The sequence below is a fragment of the Sparus aurata genome, chromosome 13 (genome assembly GCF_900880675.1).
Source record: "Sparus aurata chromosome 13, fSpaAur1.1, whole genome shotgun sequence".
NCBI classification, from domain to species: Eukaryota; Metazoa; Chordata; class Actinopteri; order Spariformes; family Sparidae; genus Sparus; species Sparus aurata.
The window spans coordinates 1,824,743-1,846,756 of NC_044199.1; the positions used below are offsets into that span (position 1 = coordinate 1,824,743).

At 42.4% G+C, this 22,014-nt stretch overlaps 1 protein-coding gene across 1 annotated transcript in view; it reads left to right on the forward strand.

The window, feature by feature from the left end:
- Nucleotides 1–13,588, forward strand: part of kctd16b (potassium channel tetramerization domain containing 16b) — an 85,659-nt gene extending 72,071 nt beyond the window's left edge. The window contains exon 2 of the mRNA XM_030438618.1: nt 6,770–13,588. Coding sequence (XP_030294478.1) covers nt 6,770–7,233 — 464 coding nt within the window. The 3' untranslated portion in view covers nt 7,234–13,588. The remainder of the gene's footprint in view (nt 1–6,769) is intronic.
- Nucleotides 13,589–22,014: the final 8,426 nt, after the last annotated feature.

The following is a 22,014-nucleotide window of genomic DNA, read 5'->3' on the forward strand; positions in this document are numbered from 1 at the left end:
AAGCGGGTGGCGCTTGTGTTGTGAGTTGTAAACGAGAAGCTTATGCACGCAACTCTCTTTACTTTCGATCAAAACGAAACTTAACTATTTCCGATAAAAAACAGCTGCATACTAAACATGCAGCGAGGCATTACCAAACTAACTAAAATTCATTTGTCCTGAACGGACATAACAACTAGTCTGGTGCCACTACTGCAACACATGAAAACGGGGAATGACGGAACGGAGTGCATAGAAAAACAAAGCGCACACAGTATTCCGTCCCTCCCACACACCGCGCTGATTCGCTAGCACACCGCCAATCAGAACGGCCATTCAGCTGGCACACAACCAATCAGAGGATCCAATGGCTCAGACGTCCGACGGCCCTCCTCCTCAGACTTCGCATGCTCAGTCGGATCCGACAACGTCCGCGCGGCTCCGAAAGCTTCCGACGCAGCTGAACACACCAAACATATTTGTTCCCGACCTCGTCCGAGTCTCTCCAAACGCTTCAGACGTCCAACGGTTGGGCTGGTGTGTTCCTGCCTTTAACTGCTGCTAACAGTAGCTGCTGCTAGCTAGCTAGCCCCGTTAGCCACAGCCCTGTTAGCTGACTCTGCCTGGGCTGGGAGGCTTTTCTGGATCTGCCTGAGAGCTGACCATGTTTTTATTCAATGAAACCCATAAAAACACAAAATATACTACTGTATGAAGTCATGATGAAGTCAAAATGTTTTTGATGCACTTTACTGTACTGTTCGGTACAGTATTGAGGAAATATGTTTGTCACCTCAATTAATTTAAGGTAATTTCTATTTAATTTGTGTACATTTTAGTCATTTACATTAAAAACACACTGTTTTTGGTAGTATAATAAGAGTAAATCGGGATTCACAAAAATTAAAACGGAAAAAACGGAATTCCCAAAAATTAAAAACGGAAAAAATAAAACGGAATTAGGGAAAAAATAAAACGGATTTTATAGGGCCCTACTGATATCAACGAGTTTCAAAAGAGTAAAGGTTGTGTTTAGTTTAACAGATGATGGTGGAGTTGGGTCAGCAAGTTCTGCAGGACCTAGCTAATGGATGCACAATTATTTCTCAGCCTGGGAGTCAAAAATCAGGGTGATAAATCACCGATACACTGACAGTGATGATGGTACAGAAGTCTGTATTATTGTTGAAGATATGAATATATTCAGTGACATGTTGGTTTCATCGCTGCTCCTTCAAGAAAATTGAATTAACCTTTGAATGGTTGCTGGAATGATGTTCGATAGATGGATGATAGATATGAATAGAAATTAGTTTTGGACTCCGCGTGTGTTTTATTCTATTTCAATGTGAGTGTGAGTCAGCCAGGTCTGTTTACCGGCCAGAGCTAACACAAGTTGCGGAGGTCCCTGCTGAGATCAATACGTCAGAGCCTCGAGCACCTGTCGGGAAGCATTGAGTGAGTGTGTGTGTGTGTGTGTGTGTGTGTGTGTGTGTGTGTGTGTAATAGCATGTGCCAGTCATTAGACTTCAGTCAGACCTCCCTGGAAGAGAAACAACACGAGATCACATGAATCAACGGCTGCACATATAGTATCACACAGCACACACACACACAGAGCGGAGGTGTGTGTGTGTGCTGACTGATGCTGGCCAGAGGCACGGCCGACAGTCTGACACCTCCGATGACACGAATGGGAACCCCACCTGACATCCGCCTCCCTTTCCCTGCCCAACGGCATACAGATAATAGTTCCAAGGCCAATGTCACTTACACACTGAGGGATGACCGCGGGCGTTCACACACACACTGACTGCACATACATCACACACACACACACACACACACACACACACACAGGCCAAACTAAATCATACATGATGTACGAGGAGGCTGCAGTGAAGCACACAGACTGACCTACATCAGACGGTTGGTGCTTCGGCTCACACGTTACATGGATGTGCTTCGACACACGCAGTCACACACACATATGTACACTACAGCCCTGAAGGAAATGGTGACCTTTTTTCTCACTGGATGCCAAATATACCTTTACATTCACACACACACACACACACACACACACACACACACACACACACACACACACACACAAAGGTTTTCATGTCTTGACCTTTTTAGATGTTTTTCTACTTTTATTACTTAGTGCAAAGTGGCACTGTGTAGCTTTGGTAATACAATCTCAATCTCTAACCATAACCCTTCTGTTTTTCCATAACTGCATAAACAAGCTGTTCTGAGAGGAAAATAAGGTCCCAGAAGAGTGTTTGAAGCTAGAAAGGTGGCAGGGTCCGCCACATATAAACAAAGTAAAAGAGTATAATTTGGTCCAGGATTCAGTCATGTGAGCAAAGAGTTTGTTTATTTAGTTTGTTGAGGAATAAAACGTGATGCACCTTTAATTTCTTTTAAAAAAACACAAGACACGAGTTCATTACTGAGTGTCGTTTTAAAGAAAAGTATTTGAGACTAAAACCCTTCGTAAGACTGAATCCTATACTAAATACTGAAGACTGCAGGTTTTGAATACTATTTCTCCACGCTTGTAATTTACACAGCCAAACACGATCTCACCCAGGAGCAGCTCAGTGATAATAATATCACAATAAACTTTATTTATAAAGCGCTTTCCTTCACAAAGTTACACAATGTTTTAAGAGGGATAATAAAACCAGACATGGAAGATAAAATGAAAGTTAAGGACAAGAGAAAGTAAGATTTAAAAGCAACAAAAGTACAAAGATATTAAAAAATACAGTATGAATAAATAAGAACAAGAACAAACATTTCTAAAGGCTCACACAGTCTTAAAAATCTGCTGGACTTGTTTACTGAAACAGTCTAGTTTAAATATTTGACTCTTAGTTTGTGAAGTTGTTTGACTCGTTACTGTAATCCAGCACATTCTGTCACTCAGCTTGTTTGTGTCTTAATCCATCTACGTCTGCAGAGGGCAGCTGGGCCGTTTACTGGTCGATAATGGAAGTCATTACGGGGAGAGACATAAAAACTCTGCCTAAGGACTGTGCAGCAGGCCAGGAATCATCCCTGCCTCCACCGCTGTCTAAAGAAAACAGCAGCGGCGTCACTGAAACAATGCAAACAAGAGTGAGAGTGATCATCGACACGAGTCACATGAGAAGACTTGTTTGACGATGATGAATAATCGGCTGATCTTGTTTGCATTTTCTTGTCCTGTCAGTCACGATGATTCAGTGTTTCTCCCTCTTAATGGCACGAAAATAAGATTAAACTGTATTAAACATCTCTGTTTTTTTGCGAGTTGTTGCCTCCCGTTAATTGAGCGAGCAGTGACGAGGTGGAGGTGCCAAAAATAACGTCAGTCTTCAGTTAAAATTCAGACACATTCTTGCTAACTGCACCTCCGCGCCTGATTTATTCTACATCTTTTCAAAAACGCTGACATGCACGTGGGCGTGATTGACAGGAAGTGTGGACGCCCTCTCCCCGAGACATCTCCTGACTCGTACGAACAATGAACCTCAGGTTATTTTCTGATTGAGTGGATCATTCAGGAGAATCACCTACCTGTCTCGTGGAGAAACTGTCAAATTCCTGCCATTTAGACTGCTGAAGTACCTCATCTATGACAATGACAGGAGCAGAAATTGGGTCTTTTTTTTTTAAATAATCATGTATACTTCTTCCACAAGAGGAAATTGACATATCATGCCAAACCCCTGGCTTCGAAAACCGTGGCTCGTGGACAAGATATTGCTCCATGATGTAAATAAATGCATCACAGTTTAGATGCCCTCAGGTGTGGAAGAATAAGCAAACACTGAAAAGTGTTGACCTAGAGTGAAGATGCAGGGCTCCTTTCAGCTACTCAGTATAATTAGAATCAAACAGTTTGTGTGGCAGCTTTAACATTTAGACTCTTATACCTCGACCTTTAGCCCAAAATGCACCATTCATCAAAGGTTTTGGCAAAATTAGACCGAGATTGTCTCAGGTATCAAGTCTCCCAGTGTTTCCAAGTGTTTTAGTTTGCAAAATGTGAGCACCCACATGCAGACACAAGGGCAGACAGGTTAAAATGAAAAGCGAGCTTTAAAAACGTAAGCTGAGGTCCAGAAATGTAAATGCAGGCGGTGAAAAGGTCAACAGCACCGACAAAAACAGGCTGCAACACAAAACAATATAAAACCCAACAGAGGATGAAGCTCTGGAGCAAACGGTGATTGATTGATGATTCTGAAGCTGTTATTTTGATGTAAAAACAGACGTAGTGTTTCTTTAAGGGCCCTTGCATTGGTCTGAAATCAATTTACTGGATAGTTTCTTTCACTGTTTCGTATAACGGAGTCACACTGAACGCAGAAAAATGGAGCAACAGGAGCAACGAAGACAGAAAAAAACTGGTTCAGACAGAAAGAAAAAGGAAACATAAACAGTGTTTTCATTTTCACCTCAATTAGCAAGACACGATAATCATACAGTGTAAATACCAACGAGCAAACGCAGGTCCACACATTTACACGTTTTCACTTCAATTAGCAGAGGAAATTGGTTTTACTGCTAACATGCCTCGATGTGCTACAAAGCATCAACCCTGCACGACATCCTTTTGGGAACATAATTACAGTTCGACCGTGTAGACGAGGGAGGAGACACCACTCAGTGACTTATTTTACAAATCTCAGTTAGCAGAGATAAAGTCCCTCTAAACGGTGGCCTCGATTGAATTATTTGCCGGCCAATTTGTCATGAAGCTAAAGGTTTGACGGGAAATCCAACTGGTCAGAATGATAAATCAAATCCCTCCCTGGCAGTCTTCAGTGTTAGCCGGGCTAATAGCCGTCCACAATACCTGCAAATTACAGCAGCACATCACTGTCGAGATGTAGAGTATGAAAAGCTGTGTAGAGGCGGATATAATTACTTAACGCCAGGCTTAAACAGACTGTCATATATCAAATATTCGGATGCAGGGATGCAAATCTTTGCACGCACACACACAATCACATACCAAGGCACTGTGAGACATTTGTTACCGCGGCTCTACTCGTCTCCTCGTGTTGGACAGGCAGCAAGGTTATTGGCAGACTTCACAATCCACCACAGTCTGGGGCCATTTTTCAAAACACCAATTACGAGTCTGCATGTCATCGATCAGGGAGCTTCCTATTCACTCAGTGACATAAATGAACTCGTGTGTCCCTAAGCAGAGGTTGGGGAGACGTAATTGTGCCTCGCATGGTGTTACGTTCTCTGTCCTGCCGCCGTGTAGAGGACGCTTTCCACGAACACCTGCACATTACATCTCAGCAGTGTATTCTCTTGTCTTTGTCTGAAAGCAAGTGCGTTTGAGCAAAGAAATGTGTTGGAAGCCGAAAATGCCAGCGGTAATTATAGAGCGTCAGAGCTGTTATGGATGGTAAAGTGTTCCATTTCTGTCACAGCCGCTGATGGGTGATGTTTATTTCACATACAGCAGGCGGGCGTGGAGGTGTGTTCATCCTGTACGGCACGTCAGTCCGGCTGCAGTTTGGACGAGCAGCGTGATTGTGTCAAAGCAATATTTCTCTCATTTATTCCCACATAAATGTAGTTACGATACTGTTTATGAGCGGTGCTTGGAGCAACAAATCTCCGTTGTGATTGATTTCTGTTCCGCACGCCAGGGAGGACGACAGGGACTAAAAAACATGGGGGGCATTTATTTTAAGCAGCGTTATTTATAGCCTTGTACTACCTTGTTTGAAGCAAAATGCTCAGAAGCACATGAAAAGGAACGACGGCGCCATTGAACTTAATGCGAAAGCCTGTGAGCGTGCATGTGTGTGTGTGTGTGCGGTAGTTTCAGCACCGAGCGGCCGGGCTGGAAATCAAAAGGTGGTGCTGGTGGGAGCGAGGCTGCATGTGTGTGTTTGCCTCAAGGGTTTTGATCTCTCTCCTCGCTAAACAGAGAGGAGTCCATCAGCAACAGATACCTCTTTAATTATTCAGGAGCTTAGCATGAAAAATAAATGGCTGCTTCCTGCAGTGAGGTGTGGTGCTGCTCCGGTTCCTCCGAGCCTTTCAGCCTGCACTGTGCGCTCACGCAGAGGTTAGGCCGGGCGGTTGATTCCTTTCAGCGATGATTGCAGATCGCTGCTTTCATCTCGTTATCGGCCGAGACCACAACGACTGGGCGGCTGCCTCATCAGCGCTGAGTTGCCCTGCTCCTGTTTTGAGTCCTGCTCGGCGTCAGCTCCTGCAGGTCAGATGAAAACACAGTTGTGGTCCTCAAATCGACTGACTGTGTGTTGGGAGAGAAAAACAATCAGTCCTTGTGCACTTAAATGTCTTGCAGTTCAAATACCACCACTGCCTTCAGCCGTCTTACTGTAAATACATTTAGAGCGTTTAAATCTGGACTTTCATGGTTTTCAAAGCTCTTCCACTTGTTTGATGTGACAGCACGGATCTACGACGGCAGTTCTCTGAACAATACTGGCCTGTCACACAGTCGGCCAGTTCACTTCCATGATTGCACTGGAAGCAAGCCAGTTGTCCCTGATGCCACGTCACTTTGTTCTAGGTGATAGCCGTTTGGCGTTTGCTGACTCTTCTTCTTTGTCTGTGTTCAGTGCTTCTTACTTTGCCTTTCTTCTCCCTTTTGACTAATTTGTGGCTCTCTTTGTGTCATTGTCTCCTTTTTTCCTCTTCATGATGATTGGCCCTGAAAGAAAGAAAAGCTGGAAAAAAATAGCTCTGCCTGGACTCTAATATTAGCTCCCTCTCTTGTTCTGTGTCTTTGCAGGTGGTCCATCACGTTGGTCCTCCCCTCCGTGTGACTGCTGCTGCAAGAACCACAAAGGCGACGGCGAGGGCGAGAGCGGCACCTCCTTCAACGACCTCTCCACCTCCAGCTCTGAGAGCCAGTCAGAAGCCAGCTCTCCCCAAGGGACGGTGATCTGCGGCCCGGTCAGCCGCCAGTCTCACCCCCACGCCAATGTCCAAACCCTGGACAGGCCGCTGAAAAAGGGCCCCATCCCCATGATCCAGCAGTCAGACCAGAGGCGGAAGAGCGACTTGCTGCGCACGCTCACGGCGAGCTCCCGCGACACCAGCAGCTGCAAGAAGAGGCCGGCAAAAGAGAAGATGACGGTGGAGGAGGAGCTGGAAAAGTGCATTCAAGACTTCCGCAAGATCAAGATCCCGGAGAGGTTCCCCGAGAGGAAGTACATGTGGCAGAGCGACCTGCTGCGAAAGTACCGCCTCTGAGCCAGGCAGCAGGACCGAGGGGGCAGACACACGAGGCCAAGGATCAGTTTACATGTTTTTTGATCACGACTTTTAACAAAAGGGAGATCACACTGAAACTCATTTGCATCCAGTTTCTTGGGGAAACTTCACCTTTATGCCACTAGGATGAAAGTCTACACAGACGCTAGCGAGAAGCATAAGAACTAGACTGTTCTCTTATTGACATATGTAGTACGTATGTGTGTGTATGTAGTTTAGGCCTACTGTATGTACTGTAAGTATGTGCTGTACCTTGCTGAATGCTTCAGAGCTTTGAATAATTTACCCCGAGGACGAGTCCAGGTGGACGAAAGACATCCTCTATGAACCCATCAACTAACTGAAGGCCGGCTAATGGCTACACTGGGGGTTACCGAGGGTTACCGGACTGCACGCAGTGTCATCCGTCATCATCTCACCGAAAAAACACAAAGACAAACACTGATTTAGTATGTGAATGTGTGTGTTTATGTGTGTGTGTTTGCACCCAGGTGGCCTAGAGGTCACCGATAAATCTGCATCAGGACCCATTAATAATTCATGCTGTCTCGACAGTGTTTCACTATAAATACACGCCGAGCTCTCAGCTGCCAGGGTGGCGTAAAGGCTAGGTCGATTACTTAACTTTTAGCCAACATTAGGGGACTTCTGAGGCAGGAGGAGGTGCGATTTCATCAGCGCCGCAATTCATTTTGTTCTTGTAATATCAGTTATATTGCAAACGTACCCCGAGTGATTCTAACTGCCCTGCATCGCATTGATTGTTGTGGTGATGGCAAGATGCGGATCAACACGGGTTACTGTGTGGAGGATTTGATTTGCTCGTCAACCCATGGGGAAATACAGAGGTTCAATAGAGTAAAGTCCCGGTTTAACACACCACATACACACTCGTAATCGGATTTTCTGCTCATTATAATACTGAAATAAACGGATACATTCCCACATACAAACACACGGAGCGATCAATCAAGAGGTCAGTTCAACATGCTGAGTAAGACACCAGTAAATACAAACAGAATGGGACAGGATCGCTACACGAGCTAACACCACGAACACACAGACAGATGCTTTCCACCCCGACTGTCGACACAGCGATCAATAATTATTGATGATAGGGTCCGTTGATAGAGCTGATAGATGTGGTTCTTGTTTACAGTTATTAATGACGCTCCTGCGTTTCTGACGAAGACAAGCTGTTTGTGCATTTAGTGAAATTTAGTCATTATTCATGTGTTCATTTATGTTCTCTAGGATCTGTCAGAGTCAATGGGATGTGTTGTGATGTGGTAACAGAAACAAAGATGGCAGACAGATATTATTTATACTATATATATATATATATATATATATATATATATATATATATATATATATATATATATATATATAAAAGAGCACAACTCAAGAATTTGATTTCCCAGGTAGGTTGATTGTTATTTATGTGAGACTCTCACTGGACGAAATGTCGCTGACAGATTGATTTATTATTTCAGGCTGCAAAATACATTATAGACCACAGTAAGTGAAAAAAGTACAAAGATAATCAGTGATATTGTGAGCACAAAACATTTGTGTCATGTTAAGTTATGATGGTAAACTTTTAAAGATGATAAATAACATTCGACTGATTCATAGTCAGACTAGTAAACTGTTTATTTACAGAGGTGTTACTGACATGGAAATCTCTGTTTTAGGAGAGACGTTAAAAGAGAGAACTTATATAAAAAGGATTGAACATATTGTACAGCAGATTGTCAAAATGAACACCTGACTATTTTGTAAATTAATCCGACCGTGAGCGGCTGATGAAAAGCATAATCTTCAAAGTACAATAGGAGGAAGCTTCTAAACCGTCATTATGTCCGACGTTCCCGAGCCAACCACCAGAGAAAATGTAGGTAATTTAAGTTTTGCAAACCACAGACATGTCAGATCTTCTGTTGTGATCACGCTGGTCTTGTTAGGTTCAGGAAAAGATCATGTTTGAGCTTAAAATAACTGCTTTAGTCACGAAAAACAAGGCTGGACGTGGCATAATGTCTCTAAAAACACCTGGAGACGTCCTTACTTTTTTATTTTTGTTCCCAACAAACTGGAATTTGTCCCAAGGTGTCCTTAAAATTACGGCTTATATGGTTCTGTTGCCGAAATATAAAAAAAGGCTGGACCGTGCCCCAGTGGGTTACTGAAATAGGCAGTGATTTCCTGATTACAGATATTGAAACACAGTCTTGAACAGCGGTCTTTAGCTTGGCAGCCTCCCACCACTGCTAGAATGATCAGAAATGTAGATATGATATTTGATGACATACATATATAATATAAACATATCTGTGGTTTGCAGACATGTAGAAAGCCAACACTTTATCCTGGCGTGTGGGTGGATGTATTAGACACACTGATCAGAGTTTCCAGAAGAGGAAGCAGCTGATAGGATTAGAACCACAGCTTCAGGTAAAACTCAAGGTATTTATGAATATTGTGATAGACAGCTATGATGAGAGACGTAGCTTTGGTCAAGAAGTTATGAATATTGATGATTCCACTTGTGTAGATAGAAATTCAGAATGACCTTCTGTGTTTTAGGAGGACAATAAAAACAGGAGACGGTGGACTCTTTATTAAAACTACTCATGATTTGTTGATCACAGCTTTCACAAAGCACAAAGTATAAAGTAGAATTACAAGCACATAAAAAAAAGAACAAATATGCATAGTTTAATGTTATTCAAAGATGAGTTTATTTAAAAGTGTCCCTGAAATGTTAATATAAAAAAAAAAAAGTTTAATTATACTTATTTTTCTATCTAAAGGCCTTTAAATTAACAGGTTATCAAATTCCCTTATGTTGCCCGTAAAATGTTTTTCCTGTATGTGAGATGGTTGAAGGTTAATCAGAAACTTCTAGCGCTGCTCATATATCTGCTATGGTTTATCATTGTATAAAATAATAGAGTTGCAATAGGTGCTAGATACAAAACCATTTTCCTCATGTCAATACGATGAATATGACTTATTTTTCTACATTGCTAGAATATTACATTTTCATTTTAAAGTCATTTATCTTAAATTGGAGTTGTTATATGTTAATCCGGACTACATATCATATGTAAATAAACATCATAAATCATACCTAACCAGAATAATGTATTATACTCTCTGTATATAACATGCAAATCCATGAGGTGTGGCCGCTCCGCTGTTCTTAGTTATGCAGTAGACTGACGCTAATGTAATACAGCCATTTTTGTTTTATTATTTTGAGTGTTGCGCCATCAGGGATAAAGGACAATATAATACACACGTATAACATATATATTTACCATAATAATAAATGATAAGCTAGTCGCTTTTCAAGACAACAGTGTCACAAACAGGCTGTCAGCAGTCAGTCTGACATGCTGAGCTCAGATTAATAGATCTGAAAATGTTCAGGCATGAAGAGAATGAAAAAAAAAAACGTAAAAAGTTTAAAACTCAAAGTACAAAAGGTACAAACTGTTCAGCTGTGACTGTTGTACCGTACAGGGCAGTCAGAGAGTGTTAGGACAGTGATGTGTTCTGTTCTGCTGGTTCTGTACTCCAGAACATTGGCTTTGAGATGAAACAGATGACTATGAAGTCAAAGTGCTGACTTTCATCTCGGGGTGAGTTTTCCTGCCAGTTACAGGCGATGATTCCAAACGCACAGACAAGACGACGAAGTGTTGTTGACTGATCAAGTCGGTCACTTCGCCTCAGTCCAGCTGATCGTGTGTTTTACTGCTGAGAAGCCGGCTGAATGCAAAGTGCTGCCAAAGCCTGTAAGAGGTGACAGCTGCAGCGGTATCGGCCCGGCAGAGCAACCAAATATTGAAGAAGACAACTTGATTTGGAGGAGACGAGTGTGCATCTTGTGTGGATGTAAACAGCTTCAAGCTAAAGCTGAGAATCAGGACTTTAACACCTCGGTCTGTTTCATTTCAGATCTCATGTGTGGAGTAAAAAGCCAACACACACAAAGAAATGATCGCATTTATGTAAATCTTTGTACAGGTGTTGCATCCCCTGTTCATTCTCTGGATTAGATCTAAAGTAAAACAGTTTCCACATGATTTTGTTGTAAGATGACGAACAGTGCAGCAGGTGTACGATTCAAACGTGGAAAAGTCAAATAAATACAGGAAGAAATATCTCAATCTGAGCATCACACCAGGCAGTACTTCGCTTCTGGTTGCATTTTTGCCTCTATAAGTTTTCTGAGAACAGCATGCTGGGAACATTTTCCTCCTTGTACCATGAAACATGTGTTTTCAGTTGCAAAGTGATCAACATACAGTCAACAGTCTGAATCAACTGAGCTGTGACACAATGGAAAACATGTCTCCACTGTGCTGCAGAAATGAAGCCAAAATATCCAGGATAGTGCAGCCGTGGTGTTGAGGTCCCGCCCCCACCAGCGGTCTAATAAGGGACGATCTTGCAGAAGTTGCCTGTTGGCACATGAAGCTTAGACTGTTGAACCTTCAGAGTTTTAAAATACTCCGACCGTCCTCACAATGTGTGCACGAGAGACTTCCAGCAACAAGAAGCTAACTTGTGTTTCGGGGAGTTGTGGTTAAAACAGCGTAACGACGCAGCTCTAAACTCTCCTAGACTTTCAAAATGTAGAAAAACAGACCGAATGGCTCAAATTCTGACAGTGAAACGAGTCGTCTGGCGGAGGTTGATTCTGAGCTATAATTTGGGCAATCTAGATGTTTTGGCTTCACTTTTTGAGCGGCCGTCATGTCGTCCATCATCACATACTGTCAGCTGTTCAGAAAAACAGGTGAAAACCAACTGATGTGAAAAGTGACAGTCTGATTATCAGGAGAGAATGATTGCAAAATTGTTGTGAACGTATTTTTTAACATCTGCAGCGGTCGGTCCCGTGCTGTTCATATTCAGTCCAGTTTAAGCGAGAGAGCACGTTGATATTCGGGATCACGTCTGTACGACTTTGCCTGCTTTTCTTTTTCGTGTTGGGTTCGTTTACTTTTAAGATAATTCAGCAACGATATCGATCCGTCACAGAAAATATATCAGAGAGCATTCTGAAGCACGGATTTGTCACGAGACACGATTAGAAGTGCTGTTGAACGGACGCAGAGTGAAAATGAATACCGAGACACCTGGTGGCCTTCTAGAGTAGACGACAGCTGTTTTTGCACAATGTATAAAGTTAACTAAGAAAAAAAAACAAAAAACAAGAGAGTATTTGAAAGAGAAAACAAATAAATTATCACCTAACATGCACAACACAGCCACAAACCATGTGTCTGTCATCAGAGAGAAAGATTGTAGATCATGCCGACCAGTTTTCACCTTCAGAGCACAAGATGTTGACGTTCTTTTGGCCTGAAAAGAACAACCGATACTGTAAATCTTATTGATAAATGACTTGAGGTTTTTGTTTCAAGTGAAATGTGATGTATGAAACGGATGTGAGACTGTGAACTGATGTCCAGTTTGTCAGGTTATGTTGTTTTGGAGTGCCCGACTACAGTCTGTGATTTTCTTGTCCTGAAATTATAGTCATGTCCTGCTGGTGACGCCCGTGCACATGACCGCAGGCTCTCTTCTTTCCCTCCTGCCTTCGATGAACCTGCGAACCACAAAGAAAATCCCATTATTCTGACACCACGGTAGATCTGGCACTGTTCAAGACAAAAAGGGGGCGTCTGTTTTGATTATTGTTGTTCTGACACTAAAAAGAAAAAAAGAAAAAATGGTTCAGAAACATTGTGAGCATGTTGGTATACAAAACTTATAACAGATTTCATTTAGTCTGTTCTTGTGAAAAAGAAAATGTCAAAAAACTGATATTTAACAGAAAAAAGAAAACTCGCAAAAAAAGAAAAGAAAAAAAAAAAAGATAAGCACAAACGTGTTGATGGTGTCTGCTGTTCCTCCACAGGTGTATAACATTATCAGATAAAAAGTCAATCTGCAGCGTGCACTTGCAAAACAGAGCGATTCTCACCAGGGGCGTATTATCACCGTTCATGGGAGTACTTGCATTTCCGAAAATAACAATTAAATACTCTTTTGGTTATCATGAAAACGCATTTAAAACCTGTTAAAGTTTTTCCAATCCTCTAGACTAAACGAACATTTACCTCCAGAAATTACACTGAATGTTATTCGTCAACAGCCGAACATCCTTGGTGGGAGCTGCCCTGTATTCCAGGTGTTACTACGTCTGTCTGTAGAGACGGTGCGACTCGTCTGAGAGTCTTTAGATACGAAGCATATAGTCATTTTGAAAATGTATGACAACAACCAATAAACAAGACATTCTGTACAGCGACTGAGACCCGTATTCATTGCCAGCTCTCATCAGCTCATGCATTATACATCTAAAAAATACAGTGACATTTTTAAATTCATCATTCATTGGAGATTAATACTTCACAGATGATTGATCAGCTTCAAAATGGCATCAAGCTCATGGTGAACTTTTGTTTCCTGTGTTCAGGGCTCGACACAAGAAAACCGAATTACTGTGTTAGTCCAACTATGATCGGATCTTTAAGATGCATGTATACACCTTAGTCTGACTAAAATCGGACCAGATCGGATTTCTCATAGTCGAATTAAAGCACCCAGATTATTCGCTTGAAAGTCGCATTACTCCTGCATGTATACGTTTCCAGCGGATCGGATCGGATTTTGCGTTCTGCGCAGGCTCGAGATTTTTCCCCGGGGCTGTGAGCCGGAAGTAGACGGACGACGGCGTCTTTCCTCCAAAATCACCGCAAGCAAGAGCGCCAGAGGGCACCTAGTTTGTGTAATTATCATGTACACCATATACGAAGTGTACAAAGATGTAGCTTCGTCTCGCTCTTCGTACGCCATCTTTCTTGAATGCCGAGGCAGCTGGTGACGTAAAGAGGTCAGCCGGAGGTGTCTCTGTTACCACTAGTTGAAATGGGTACAGCACCACCTATCGTACCGGGGTATGACATGCTCCGGACAATAATCCGATTTTCTCACCGGCATGTATACTCGGATAATTGCAGTTGTCTGATTGAGTAGCAGAGTCGAACTATGGCTGTAATCTGACTAAACTGTGCATGTAAACGTACTGACTGAAGGCATCGTGTCATCCTTGGATCTAAACTAACCGCTGACTTCAACACAGCTGCTGCTGTAGTTAAACCACCGTCATTCTATTTAACTAAGAAAAATATGATGCGTTGCAGGCTTTGTGTTCAGAAACGGGTCATACAGTGTCAAATACTTTGTTAAACTACCCGCTGATACTTTTAACAAGGCTGTACAGACAACATTTTGAGTGTATGATGGTTTACATTCACTTCAGGCAAATGTTCTCATTGTACAGGTGCAAGATGGAGGGGAGTGTTTTTTTGGGCCTTGACCCAAACACATTCTGTTAGATTTGTTCGTATCAAAACTGCTAAAATCTGAAATTACTGCTCACTATAAACTACTGATTGTCGTGTATAGGGAATAAGAAAACAAGAAGTGATTACAGAGCTCAGTATAACGTGTTCTTTATGCAGAAAGTGTCTGTCATTGATGGAGCTCTGTGTTTTTCTTTTGTCACAGGTTATGACAGAACCTGCAACATCAGACAGACGAGATGAAGCGGGCACAATTAAAATCCTTCACTAAAAAGGTCAGACAGACAATAAGAAGCCAGACGGCACAAAGGACCAACCTCACAAAAGGCTGGAAGGTAAAACATAAAAGACGGAAGGTAAGGGAAGAGCAGGTAATCAGACAGAAACAGCCAAAGTGCAAAAGCAAGTGCGACAATCTGACAACAGCGCGGGCCAACTTCCCACTATGGTTACTGAGAGGCTAATGAGGAAACGAGAAGCAGCTGTGCAGGCAACAGATTGAATCAGGTGATCTGCAGGAAGGAGCGAGCCTGACGATGCTGTCTGCTGGGCAGGTGAACGAGCACAAGGTTGGAAATGATGAGTGGGTAAAGTACATGAAAAAAACAAGCTGTTTCTAATCAACTACCAGGAAATTCAATCAAACTGCAACATGGAGACGGGACTGAAGAGGCAGCATAAGCTGAGAGAGCAGACAGATGGAAGCAAACAGCTAAATACTTCTGTCCACACTCAGGTTTAAAGGGATATTCCGGTGTAAATTTAATCCATGGTCTAACACACCGTGAAACTGTGCTAGACTCCCTCTCGAGAGATCAAGTTAGCAGACCGCTAATTTACGGAGTTTTATCAACCTCAGAAACGACCGCACGACAACAATACACTGCAGTAAATGGATCCAAATATAAACCGCCACCAAAAAGCCACAAATAATGCTCAGAACAGCACCAAACTTCAGCAACAGTACAAATAGGGTCTCAGCACATAGTCCGGGGCATCTAACCTCCGCTAGCTTAGCTGGATTTCTACTGAAAAGCTGACTAAATTTACCACTCTTCTGCAGCAGCTTCCTGTTGACGGGAAGTCCCGACGAGTCGATTACCGAGTGCAGTAGAGTTCCGCGGCTCATGGATGAAAATGTATGATTATGACTCCATGGAAAAGCAATCAAAGTTCATATGTGTCTTACCTGCCAGTTTATAACAGTTATTATCGAGAGCGGACAGGGAAAAGAACGGAATTGAGCATTTCTAACCGCACTCGGTAATCGTCGCGTCGGGACTTCCCTGACCCGGAAGCTGATGGAGGAGAGTTGAAATCTGTTTTTAGCTTCACAATATAAATCCAGCTAAGCTAGCGGAGGTTAGATGCCCCGGACTATGTGCTGAGACCCTATTTGTACTGTTGCTGAAGTTTGGTGCTGTTCTGAGCATTATTTGTGGCTTTTTGGTGACGGTTTATATTTGGATCCATTTACTGCAGTGTATTGTTGTCGTGCAGTCGTTTCTGAGGTTGATAAAACTCCGTAAATTAGCGGTCTGCTAACTTGATCTCTCGAGAGGGAGTCTAACACAGTTTCACGGTGATTTAGACCATGGATTAAATTTACACCGCATAGTCCCTTTAACTGTTTTCAGCTGTGAGTGGTTCCTTTATTTATCACCTCTGAGTTTACGGATGAAGAGCAGGATGGTAAAAAAAAAAAAAGTCCAAGTCAGCCAATCTAAAGAGTCTGGACGTAATGTAAAGCCTTAACAGGTCTGTGATATAGGATGGGGCTGGTCCATTTAGGGCTCTATAAAGAAATGGTACAACCTTAAAATGGATCATACAGGAAGCCAGTGGAGGCCGGCAAACATTGGATAATATGGTCCCTTTTCTTGGAACTAGTCAGGAGCCTGGCAGCTGCATTTTGGACCAATTACAGGCGGGACGGAGATGACTGGCCGATACCAGTGTGAAGGGAGTTGCAGTAATTTAGCTGGGAGGAGATGAAGACGCGAATAACTTTCTCTAACTCTGAATGAGTTGAGAGGACTGCTTTTAATTTGGCAGCGCAAACAGGAAGCTGAACTTGACTTGTGCTTTTTCCCGATATGGACATCTTAGATTTATTACTATACATTTTCCAACATGATCACTAAATGTACTCAGAACATGGTGAATATTATTATTATTAAAAACATAAATGACATGAATGCTTCAGGACGTTTGGAGCCCTTTTTGTTGTGTAAGTCTGCAGTGAATTTCCGCAGCCTTTTTACATTCTGTCAGAAATCATAAAAAATACATTTTGAAAGTGCCGAGGGTACGTTATTACTGTGACTGCCAGCATCCTAGTACCCACTTAAGGTGACTGCATGGTCTGTCAGACTGTCATATGCAATTTCATTGTACATATTCTCAAGCACTTCAATAATGTATTCGTATTATGAGGAAGTTACTAAAAGTTATGGGAAACAAATAAAATATCACAGAGCGTAGAGCAGAAGAGTGTCAGTGTCCATTAAATGCCAATTTATAGTTGACATGTATTTGTGTTTCTTAGCTTATTCAAAAGAAGAAAGTCTTTCTGCCATCAGAGGACGATCAGAGGAGGATTTTGAAGTGTTATTTAACTTCTCTTCACTCCAATCCAGCGAGGAGGAAAGAAACTTTTCTGCCATTAGACTCACTCAGCTCCTGGATTGCTGCCAAAGTCTCTTCAACAGTGGATCTGTTTCTTGTTCCTCCACTTTCCATCTTTCAATTATTGTTTTTTCAAGGTTTTATGATAAATCACTGGTGTAAAGTTCTGACTTCTCTCTCTCTCTCTCTGCCTCTTTATCTCCACACGGTCCCCTCGTATATAAAAAAAATACTATTGAAAGAATACAAAGAAAAAGTTCCAGGCGCCAGAAACCAACCTGGAGAAATAATAAGTTACCTTACATGGTCAAAATGCCGGTCTCTATCTATATTTAGAGGAATAAAGCTCAGAAATCGGAAATGTACAGACCCGACTGGAGGAACAGTTAGCGGTGTCGGCTCAGGCTTGTGTGAGATAACCAATCAGAGCAGACTGGGATTTTTGGGAGGAGGCCTTAAAGAGACAGTAGCTAAAACAGAGTTTTAGTCAGAGGGAGAACACAGAGCTGTTTGTTGAGCATTAAAGGGATATTCCGGTGTAAGTTTAATCCATGGTCTAAATCACTGTGAAACTGTGTTAGACTCCCTCTCAAGAGATCAAGTTAGCAGACCGCTAATTTACGGAGTTTTATCAACCTCAGAAACGACCGCACAACAACAATACACTGCAGTAAATGGATCCAAATATAAACCGCCACCAAAAAGCCACAAATAATGCTCAGAACAGCACCAAACTTCAGCAACAGTACAAATAGGGTCTCAGCACATAGTCCGGGGCATCTAACCTCCGCTAGCTTAGCTGGATTTCTATTGTGAAGCTAAAAACAGATTTCAACTCTCCTCCATCAGCTTCCGGGTCGGGGAAGTCCCGACGCGACGATTACCGAGTGCAGTTAGAAATGCTCAATTCCGTTCTTTTCCCTGTCCGCTCTCGATAATAACTGTTATAAACTGGCAGGTAAGACACATATGAACTTTGATTGCTTTTCCATGGAGTCATAATCATACATTTTCATCCATGAGCCGCAGAACTCTACTGCACTCGGTAATCGACTCGTCGGGACTTCCCGTCAACAGGAAGCTGCTGCAGAAGAGTGGTAAATTTAGTCAGCTTTTCAGTAGAAATCCAGCTAAGCTAGCGGAGGTTAGATGCCCCGGACTATGTGCTGAGACCCTATTTGTACTGTTGCTGAAGTTTGGTGCTGTTCTGAGCATTATTTGTGGCTTTTTGGTGGCGGTTTATATTTGGATCCATTTACTGACACAGTAAACACAGTTTTACCGTGATTTAGACCATGGATTAAACTTACACCGGAATATCCCTTTAAATCCTGTAAACCTGCTCTAGTCCTGACATGATGGACCTGAAAATGAGCAGACTGTCTCCTGGTAATGTGAAGTATGCAGCAGAAAACACTGTGTCTGTAAGGTCTGATTAATGTGATAACGTTGTGATCAGTGTGGGATCATGGGAGCTGCTGTCTTCATCGTTAAACAAACATGATCACAGATGGAAATCTATCTGATGTGAGTCAGGCAGAAAAACAAACAAGCTCATGTGTTAAAGTTTCCTTCGTGTTTCATTTGGTCACGTTCTCCAACTTCACTTCTCACTCTCTGAAATATCATCTAATATTTCCTTGGAAGTTAAAGCGACAGACATCCAGTTATCATTGACAGATACGTCGGACAATGCGAGGCACGTAAAAATACACAACACAGCAAAATATGTGGCAAGGGTTTAGTACATTTGAGACATTTTAGTGATGAAATGTGACTTATTATATATTTAAATTCAGAAACAGACCCAGCACCATGAAATATGACTCACGTGCTTCCCGAGCCACAGAAAGGCCTCTGCCCCGGATAATTATTTCAAACTCTGCCGTCCCAGTCTTCATAAATGAACCTTTTCCACTTCAGGCGCTTTGACGGATCATGCAGATGATGTCTATTAAAGTCTAGGTTCAGTTCTCAGGGTGCTCACTGGGACAGAGCCGGAGCCTAATCAGATGTGGGAGATGGAAATGGAGCAGGGATCGTGATTCACACATTTTTCTTCTTAGCGACGCAGACACACGCAAACACAAAAATCCACATTCGGCTTAAAATACTTGTTTTCTACCTTCTCCAAGTCCTCTGACAAAACCCAACACAATTAAATCATCTATTTAGCAACGGCATATGGAGAGGAATCTGCTATTTCTGTCAGACCGGCTCGTCCCCTGACAATACAGTTAATTATACTGATTTCAAAGTCACAATCGGGAAGAGAAAGTCTGGTTGTGAGGGAAGAATGCATGTTTCATGTCCCTCTCAGTGTCTGCCAGCTCTTTCGTGGAAGAGAAGAGGAGGGAGAGTATGCATGGAAGGCTTAAAATAGCATCAGTGGGATCAGCTATCTTCTCAAGATCAGGCGAGGGGGGGCTTCATGGGGCTCTTAGAGCTGGCCGGAGCAAGCGATGAAGAGACTGATAAAACAAGAAATGGCTGGATGAGAGGTGTGGATGGAAGTGTGAGGGAGAGGTGATGAAGAGTGTTGAAGGAGGGAAGGTATTAAATTAGGATAGAAGGTGGGAAAAGGGAGGAGGGAGAGGTTAGAGGGTAGGAAAGATAGATGGGAAGTGATCCAGGCAGATGGAGGGAACGGTGATAAGGCAGGAGACGTAAATTGCAGAAATAAAAGATAAGGAACAGAAATCATGGATAATACAAGGCGATTTACAGGCAGAGAAGAAGCAGAGAGCAGAAAGAGGCGTAGAGACAGGAGGAGGAGTATGGGCGGATAGTAACAACGGCGATGTGAGTGAGGTGCAGCAGAGGAAATAAAAGATTAAGAGCTGGGAGAGGGAAAAAAAAACAGGAGGAAGTGCAGAGAGCCTGTGTTGGCTGTCAACATCCATCTCCAAGATAAGAGCTCCAGCTACATGATCTGTTTTCCAGCATTACAGATGAAAGGGAGCACTCCTGCACGGCAATCAGATCAGCCGGGTGTATCGCCATTGTTGCCACTAGCCGGGATGATTTTCTCAGACACACAGCTGAATGATGCACACTGCCAGGCATTGTGAAGCAAACAATGGTGCAAGCCTTTGTGCACAATTGGCTGATCCAGCTTCAGCTGTGTCCTGGAGCCACAATCGCATTGACAAGATTAGTAAAAGGACATTTAATGCGTTATCTCTTTCTCTCTGTGAACCGAAGCAAGGCAAACATTGCTTGAGGTCCTGTGCAATGAGAGGCACACAATGGATACGGCAAGCTTGTAAATATTCAGAATGGCAGACATGACATGCTGCTCAGCTATTTAGTCTGTATCTTTGAAGTGTCTCTTCATGATGTTAAGGTCCAACTAATATTTAACTGCATGTCCTTTTCCTGCAACAACACACACACAGACAAGATGACAGAATCACAGACTACACAAACAGTGCTGAGACAACGTGGTGTTTGTAAGTGTAACACAGCTTTTGAACAAAATTTTAACCCTTACCAAGCACATTACTGTCTCAAGGTAATATTGAACCTAAAGTCGGAACTTAAAGTTATGTGAAGTCTCATCACATCTGTGGTCTGCAGAAACCTACACTGCCAAAATGAATTTGGGCAATCTGAGTTAACTTATCCCAGATACAAAGTGCCTCTGAGTCACACTTTTAAGAGAACAGTGCTAACGTCGGCTTACAGACTAACTTTATAGCTAATCAGCAGATGCACATTAAAACAATCAATTCTGGTTTTATTGAATTGCTGGTGCAGTCAGGACCCGACAGGACTGATTTTGACAAGGAAGCCCGGTCAACAGAATGAAATGTTGCCAGTTATACATTCACATTTGTGCGTTTCATACGCCAACGTACCATATTTACATTTACATTACGTGTCCTATGTCGCTTGCTGTACACGTTTATGACCCGACCTTCATATCAGGAGGTGGAGGGGATGGTGGTGGTGTCAGGTGACTGCAAACTGACCGCGGTTTGAGATTGTGTTTCAGCATTTGTACGTGTTAAACCACAGGATATTTTTAAGGAAACCTCTGGGTCATTTTCAGCTGCATCCGTGGTACAAAAAACAGAATCAGATTTAAGACAAATGTTCTTTCTTTTTAATGATAAAAAAATAATTTATTTCAATCAGCCTGACTTAATGTTTTTCTGCAGAAAGAGATGACTAATTGTGATAGCAATGTTTAGATTACAGAGTCGCTGTTTTATTTGTATCGCTTGTTTTGCAGGCACAAAATGGCACTTATATACCCACACAAGCAGGCTGGTGATGGCACATTCCTGCTGTGCAAACGCAAATGCAAATGCGAAGTACATGTGACGTCCGTTGGCTTCACACTCGTCCTGGTTGATGGCGGTAACACTGCACCAGCAAAAAGGCAGGGAAGAACATTACAGATCGAAAAACAAACCTGGTTTCTAAATCCTCATTGCAAATGTTTAATGAGGAAGGAAATGCGTTCAGTATCATTTCTGGGCCTTTATGATGGCATGGTGCAGTTTGGGTAGACTCTCTGTGTTGTGTTTATTACGATAAAACTCCACAGGGAACCTTTAATCGGCCTTTTATGTCTCCTGCTGGATATAACTTAATTAAGGCTACGTCTCATTATCACTGGTATTCCATATTGCCCCAACATTGTTGACACTGTTATTGATTTGAGGCATATGATAAACAAAAAACAACTGGAGAACAATTTAGTCTGTAAATATTCATGAGTCATTTGTGTAGT